This window comes from Scomber japonicus, chromosome 6, assembly GCF_027409825.1.
Source record: "Scomber japonicus isolate fScoJap1 chromosome 6, fScoJap1.pri, whole genome shotgun sequence".
Lineage (NCBI taxonomy): Eukaryota > Metazoa > Chordata > Actinopteri > Scombriformes > Scombridae > Scomber > Scomber japonicus.
The window spans coordinates 33,242,084-33,249,513 of record NC_070583.1 but is presented as its reverse complement, the minus strand read 5'-3'; the positions used below and the strand labels follow the sequence as shown (position 1 = coordinate 33,249,513).

At 43.5% G+C, this 7,430-nt stretch overlaps 1 protein-coding gene across 1 annotated transcript; it reads left to right on the top strand.

Moving 5' to 3' along the window:
* Window positions 1–4,495: 4,495 nt before the first annotated feature.
* Window positions 4,496–6,718, top strand: LOC128360962 (mRNA decay activator protein ZFP36L1). Its single transcript, XM_053321527.1, has 2 exons — window positions 4,496–4,549; window positions 5,468–6,718. The coding sequence occupies exons 1-2, from the start codon at window positions 4,496–4,498 to the stop codon at window positions 6,716–6,718; spliced, it is 1,305 nt and encodes a 434-aa protein (XP_053177502.1).
* The last annotated feature ends 712 nt before the right edge of the window (window positions 6,719–7,430 follow it).

Here is a 7,430-nt window from a genome sequence, read left to right as displayed (position 1 = left end):
TTGTCCTCAGGTCAAGGAAGGACAGGAGGAAGGAAGGAAAGGAGTAAGGAAGGAAGGAAGGAAGGAAGGAAAGGAGTAAGGACGAAAAGAGGAATGAATTTAGGAGAGAAGGAAGGAAGGACGGGAGGGAGGAAAGGAAGGAAGGACGGAAAGGAGGAAGGATGAAAAGAGGAAGGAATTTAGGAGAGGAGGAAGGAAGGAAGGAAGGAAGGAAGGAAAGAAAGGAGTAAGGAAGGAAGTAAAGAAAGGAGTAAGGAGGGAGGGAGGAAGGAAGGATGAAAGGTGGAGGGAGCAAAGAAAAAGGGGATGAGGGGAAGAAGGAAGGAAAAATTAAAGAAAGAGGGAAGACGGAAAGAAAGAAGGAACAAGTCAAAAGAGACGGGGTCAATTTGACCCGCGAGGACGACAGGAGGGTTAAGAACCCCCAAAAATTGAGATTTCTTACTCTTTATTTTTCATTCTTTATAAACTTTATGTAAATGTTACCCGTGCTACAGTTGTGTTCAAGCATCTCTCTGATCCAGCAGAGTTGATTTATTTCTACTGACAGCAGGAGACACTTTTATGTTGTTGTCTCGGCTGAGCGGACTCTGACATATGCAAAAAAAAAAAAAAAAAAAAAAAACAGGCTTGGAAATCGTCATGTTGACCAATTCAGACCAACAGCAGCCTTTGTTTGAGCTCACGTTGTCAAAGGTGTGTCACTTGGCAACAGTTGGCACGTTTCCATCCCGCTAACTTTGAACCATTCTTGACTGACCTGAATTTGCATTTCGGCACAAGAAGCTTTGAATTGACTCACCGAGACAATGAAAACACTGCTGGTGACGGAGCGGTGCGGTCACCAACACACCGACACGTCAGGACTTGTTCTTATTGCTCATCGATGCCACAGTTTGTATTTAATATATAATATAAACTTAGATAACAGTCACGTGACCATTTATTCTTAACCCTCCTGTCGTCCTCCCGGGTCAAATTGACCCCGTCCGTTTTGACTGTTCCTTCTTTCCTTCCTCTTTCTCTCCTTTCCTTCCTTACCTCCTGCTCTCTTTCTTTCCTCCCTCCTTCCTTCATCTCTTCCCTCCTTTCCTTCCTTACCTCCTTCTCTCTTTCTTTCCTCACTCATTCCTTCCTCCCTTCCTTCCTTATCTCCTTCTCTCTTTCTTTCCTCCCTCATTCCTTCCTCCCTTCCTTCCTTACCTCCTTCTCTCTTTTCTTTCCTCCCGCTTTTCCTTCCTCCCTTCCTCCTTTCTTTCCTCCTTTCCTTCCTTCTTTCCTTCCTCTTTCTCTCCTTCCATTCCTTACCTCCTTCTCTCTTTCTTTCCTCCCTTCCTCCTTTCCTTCCCTACCTCCTTCTCTCTTTCTTTCCTCCCTCTTTTCCTTCCTCCCTTCCTCATTTCCTTCCTTACCTCCTTCTCTCTTTCTTTCCTCCCTTATTCCTTCCTCACTTCCTCACTTCCTCCTTTCCTTCCCTACCTCCTTCTCTCTTTCTTTCCTCCCTCCCTCCTTCCTTTCCTTCCTTACCTCCTTCTCTCTTTCTTTCCTACCTCTTTTCCTTCCTCCTTTCCTTCCTTACCTCCTTCTCTCTTTCTTTCCTCCCTTATTCCTTCCTCCCTTCCTCCTTTCCTTCCTTACCTCCTTCTCTCTTTCTTTCCTCCCTTATTCCTTCCTTACCCCCTTCTCTCTTTCTTTCCTCCCTCTCTCCTGCTCTCTTTCTTTCCTCCCTTATTCCTTCCTCCTTTCCTTCCTTACCTCCTTCTCTCTTTCTTTCCTCCCACCCTCCTTCCTCCTTTCCTTCCTTACCTCCTTCCTCCCTTCTTCCCTCCTTTCCTTCCTTCTTTCCTCCCTCCTTCCTCCCTCCTTTCCTTCCTTCTTCCCTCCCTCCTTCCTCCCTCCTTTCCTTCCTTCTTCCTTCCTCCCTCCCTCCCTCCCTTCCTTCCTTGACTCAAGGACAACAGGAGGGTTAATCCTGACTACAGTCGATTGCTACAAATGACTTGATCACGTTGTACTCGGAAAGTCAGACAATTTGTGAAGTTACAAGTGTCTCCTCACTTCTCCACTGGACTTCAGTCTTGATTGATTGATTGTGAAACCTTGGATTGCCAACCAATGACATAATTCCTGCCTCCAGGGCTTCTCTGACTCACCGTTTGGGTTGGGTTACACCCGTTTAGATTGATCTGTCTAACACATTAGCACTCCGTTTACACCTGTGAGCAATTTGGGGTTTTCAATCGACATGACTTTGGACTCTGAGCAGACAACCGACACTCACACTTGGACGACACACAAACTCCATACAATAGGTGCAACACAGACTGACTCACCATGCCGCCATTGTTTGTACTTTATTGTTCAGAAGCAAGAAGGATAATCACTGTTAGGAGGAGACTTTTTCTTCAGAGCTTATAGATTCATCTATAATTTAGGATGAAACTTACTAGAGCTGCAACAATCAACAGAAAATTAATCTGGAAGTATTTTAATAATCATTTAAGGCAGTTTTTATGCAAAAGTGTCAAATAATTGATGGTTTCAACCTCTTAAATGAGAGAATGTGTTGCTTATTCTTGTTTTAACATTGTACTAAATTGACTATCTTTGGGTTTCAGAGTTTTTGGTGACAAAACTTGACATTTAATAACATCGTCTTGGGCTGTAGACAATTGTGATGGACATTTATGAGAGTTTTATTATGTTTTACAGACCAAGTGATTCATCAAATAATAATATTAATAAAAATAATTGTTAGTTGCCGCCTGAAAACTAACGCTACATATGAAACTACAATAATGTTTCACAATGTCCTAGATTATCTGTAATGGATATCATGTTGGAGTAAAAACATGACTGCCGACACTCTCAAAGCGCCTAAATCTGTCTGATAGTTTCTTATTATTCGCTGTTAGAAATATGTGTGAAAGTTACAGAAACAGAAGCTTTTAAAGGTAAAGATAGAAGAAGCTTTATTGTCATTGCACACAAGATACAATGAAATTTGACTGTGCTTTGGCAGCAATCCTTGAAGCAGCTACAATCAGTATAAATATAAATAAATATGTATAAAATAAATATCAATGTATCTAAAAATATGTATAAAAATCAAGTAACAACAAGAACAAGTTAATGTGCTGGTAAAACTGCAGTATGTTCATGGTTCACCGCTATAGGGAAGAAGCTGTTTGAGTCTCTTTGTACAGGCTTGCATTACTTTTTTATTGTTTTTAAAGGTTTTTAAAGGTGTGATTTCTTAAATTGTTGTTACCTTTAGTAATAACTACCTGTTACCATCAGAAATCCACATGATAAAGCATTGTTTTAATGAATATCTCATACAGAATGGAGAAAAATCCATATGTAAAATGATAGAGTGACCTGTATTGTCAGTTTCCAGAAGCAGCAATGTATTCAAATCCATCTTATAATGTTAGGTTATCTTTTTAAAAGTACTTTTTTTTAGATCAATTGACTTAATCACACTTGAAAACACTTGGAGGAGCAAAACTTACATGTAAAGTTAAAATAGAGAGAATGTATATGTAAAAGGATATGTATTCAAATTCATCTTATAATGTTAAATTATCTTTATTAAAGGTACTTTTTATGGTTTGATTGACTTGAAAACACTGTAGCTGAAAACATTTGGACAAGCAAAACTTACATGTGAAGTTAAAAGTTTTTATGTTTTAAACTACTTTTATGTACTTTTGCTGCACTAATGACATTAAATGTGTTTTGGTATTTGCAACACTTGTCATTATCTCCTTAGCTGTGTATCGATCCTAAACAAAGTGAGGGGACGGCCTGCTTAAAAAAAAAAAAAAAAAAAAAGAAGAAGAAGAAGAAGAATGCATCTTTAAGGATTTGGTAATGAATGGGTAGAAAAGTAGCTTCATTCAGCTCCCTCCTCTTCTTTCTGTGCCCACCCTGCCCCCCAGCACACTGTGACAATGCAGGACCCCCACCCCCAATCCCCCCCTCCTTCTCCCCCTACTCCTCCTCCTCCTCCTCCTCCTCCAGCACCCTATCCCCCCCAGCACACACACATTAACACACATTAACACACACTCCCTGTCCGCCCTGCCCCCTGAAGAACACTAACCGGGGGGGGGGGGCTGGGTGGGTTGCCCCAACTATTTAAGCAGATTCCAGCAGATGGTCGAGGAACTTTCCTCTTGATGTCACGTTGCGCTTTCTCCCAACTCCCCGTCTCCTTCACAACGGACTGCTTCATTTCTCTCCCCTGACACCCCCCTCCCCTACACCCCCTCCCCAAAAAGAAATTGCTTTTAACTCTTGGAACAACCTTCAGAGAGTCAAACTGAGATCTCTGAGGCTTTGCAGCGTTCTCTCTGTTGTCTCGGCTCCCTCCAAAAGGACCAGACTTTGTCCATCTCTACTTTTTCTTTGGACCCAGAAACTTTTTGTCCTCCCCACTTTGGGATCAGACGCCCAGCTCCTTCACTCAGCGAGGACGGTGGAGTGAAACATGCCCTCCGACTTTCTAACACCTTTCCTGGAACTGGATGAGGAGTTCTGCAAGGTGAGAACAGCTGAAGACAATTTAAAATATTTATATACATGCAGCATCTAGCAGTCATGTGGAACGAGTTTAAACTCTCTCCTAGGATGCAATACTTATAAATACAATATAATTAAGGCAAAGCTGTAGTAAAGTGTTACATATACTACTACATAAAGCAAAAGATTATCATTCGATTCAAAAGATGCCACATTTTCATGTATGTTAATGTGGTAAATTCATTCATGAAGCTTTAATGATACTTAATTGTAGTGCTTTTGTAAGTACAGTGTTTAAATGTGGAGTGGAGTGTGAGAGCAAATTAGTTTTTATAGCTTTTGGTTTGAGCTTAAAACTTTATGTCTTATTAAAAAATCTTCCTTAGTTTTCTATACCTCACAAAAATACAGAACATTTTGAGCGGAAGTTTGTTTAAATAGGATTTTTTAAACATCACCATCTCACATTTGCTTTTTTTTGGTTTACAACTAAGTTTAAAACATGATTTTGTCCAATTAAAACTTCAAAGTTTCAGTTTTGACTGTTTCGTTCAAACCCTGGAAAGTATTTTGTACAAATAAGTTTAAAAGCTGAAGCCATAACCCAATAAAACATACTTAATTAGATTTTCTTGTATATTTTGATGTGCATATTCATGCTAATTCACAATCTAGTTAAACTGTATAAAACATGAGTGTCCCATACTCTAATATCTAATTGATTGTGTTTTCAAGAAGAAAAAAAACTAAACTTCTAGTTCAACTTCTTCTGAATCCTTCAGATTAATTAATGAATACATTTCTGTCTAATTTATCAGCCTTGTTGTTTCAGCTGCAACTTTAAAATCTCCTTTAAGCTCGGCTTGCCATTCTCGCTCCAGCGCTCTAGGAATGCAGAGAGCTCACATCTATTCTTCTCCTCTCTGCTTTTGTGTTACAGAATTTCCACAGCCTGGAGGTGACAGATGGCTTGTCCACCAGCTCACAGCAGCAACGGCAGCAGCAGCAGCACAGTCAAAGAGTCCTCGGCTTCCAGCGTCGCCATTCTCTCTGCCCCGTGACCCTCCCCAACTCCAAGTTCAACAGCAGCAGCAGCAGCACCAGCAGCTCTGAGGTGAGCGAGTCGGCCTGCTGGGGGATCAACATGTCCTCCAACCAGCAGTGGAAGAGGGACAGTCAGCTTCCTCGCTCCTCGCTCAGTCACATCCCCTTCAGAGTCGACCGCTCCGTCAGCATGATCGAGGGCAACGTCAGCAGTTTGGGAGGCAGAGAGGACAAATTGGCTAACGTGTCTCCGCCGCTGCTGCTCCCTCCACCGGGCTTCTGCCTCAGCAACACCTCCCTCTCCTCCACAGCCTCCCCCTCCACCCCCAGACCCCTGGCCCCCCCCTCGCCTCACATCTCCACCCGCTACAAGACTGAACTCTGCCGCACCTTTGAAGAAAGCGGGGTCTGCAAGTATGGCGCCAAGTGCCAGTTTGCCCATGGCATGGACGAGCTGAGAGGCTTGAGCAGGCACCCGAAGTACAAGACAGAGCCTTGCCGCACTTTCCACACGATTGGCTTCTGCCCGTACGGCGCCCGCTGCCACTTCATCCACAACGCCGATGAAATCCAAAACGGCAACGGCGGCGCTCCCGAGCAGAAGCAGAAGCTCAGGCCTCCTCTGCTCCGTCACAGCTTCAGCTTCGCAGGCTTCTCCTCCTCTCCACAGACTTTCCAACCAGTCGAGGAGTCGCAGCCCAGCTCCCTCCTCTTCACTCGGGCCTCCTCGGTGTCCCCTCCTCCATCCTCGACAGGGAGTCCAGAGCTCCTGTCTCCGCTCTTCCCTGAGCCGGGGAGCCTGAAGCATTGCCCCTACTCCTTCACTGGCATCACAGACATGTCCAATGACAGCGGAGATCCAGCTCTGCACTTCTATGCCGTCTCAGATTCTGTCGGCACCAGGTGTCCCACATCCACCTTCACCTCCAAAAAAACCCCAAACCTCTCCTACCACCTCCCCCAGCAGCTGCCAGTCTCCCTGAACAGCCTCCCGAGCCTTCAGCGCTGCTCCTCGGCTGACTCCCTCTCTGAGGAAGGCTACACCTCCTCCTGCTCCCTCAGCTCTTCCTCCAGCGGCACAGAATCGCCGAGCTTCGAGGGCCGACGCCTGCCCATCTTCAGCCGCCTGTCTGTCACAGACGAGTAGAGGAGGGTTTTACTGCGAGGCTGAATTTAATCAGGGACAGACGGTCTAATTGTTGTAACTTCATGTGACCAGGATCTGATGTTTGGGTTTTTTGTGTCTAGTCCAAAAAAACCAAAGGAGCAGCTTTGAAAACATGTAAATCTGCCAAGTACAGAATCTAAATGAAGCAGAAATCAAAAGCAGTTATAAAACAAATAGACACTTTAATACACAGACTTCAGATATAAGTCACAGAAGTTTTAAAACATTAGATTTTCAGTTCCTCCATGAATCCAGCCGGGTAAACGTACCTAACTTTGTGCATATTGCATTTCTCATCCAAGCAGTTGTAGCGCTGCTCAGTGTTCGTCCAGTTTTAGCCGACTTCTCTTTTTGTTTTTGTTCTTTTTTGTTTCCCTGTAAGGTTGTTCTTACTGCTGTATACTGTTGTATACCCATTTTTAGGGGATACTTAGGGGGGTACTTCCTTCACTTAGCTCGGCATTCATCTTTATGCTGTTCCTGCTCAGTGGGAAGTTCTGTGTTAGAGCTTCCTGTACTCTGCTTTAAGACAGATTTCAAGATTAGAGATGTTTGCCCTACGTATGACTGGCGTGCATTCCACTTTTTAATACAGCAAAGTTTAATTTGGGGTTGTTTTTTTGTTTTTTCTAAACACATCTTTCTCCTTATCTTCCTGCTTACAAACAGTTTCAGTGATGCCAGTTTGCAG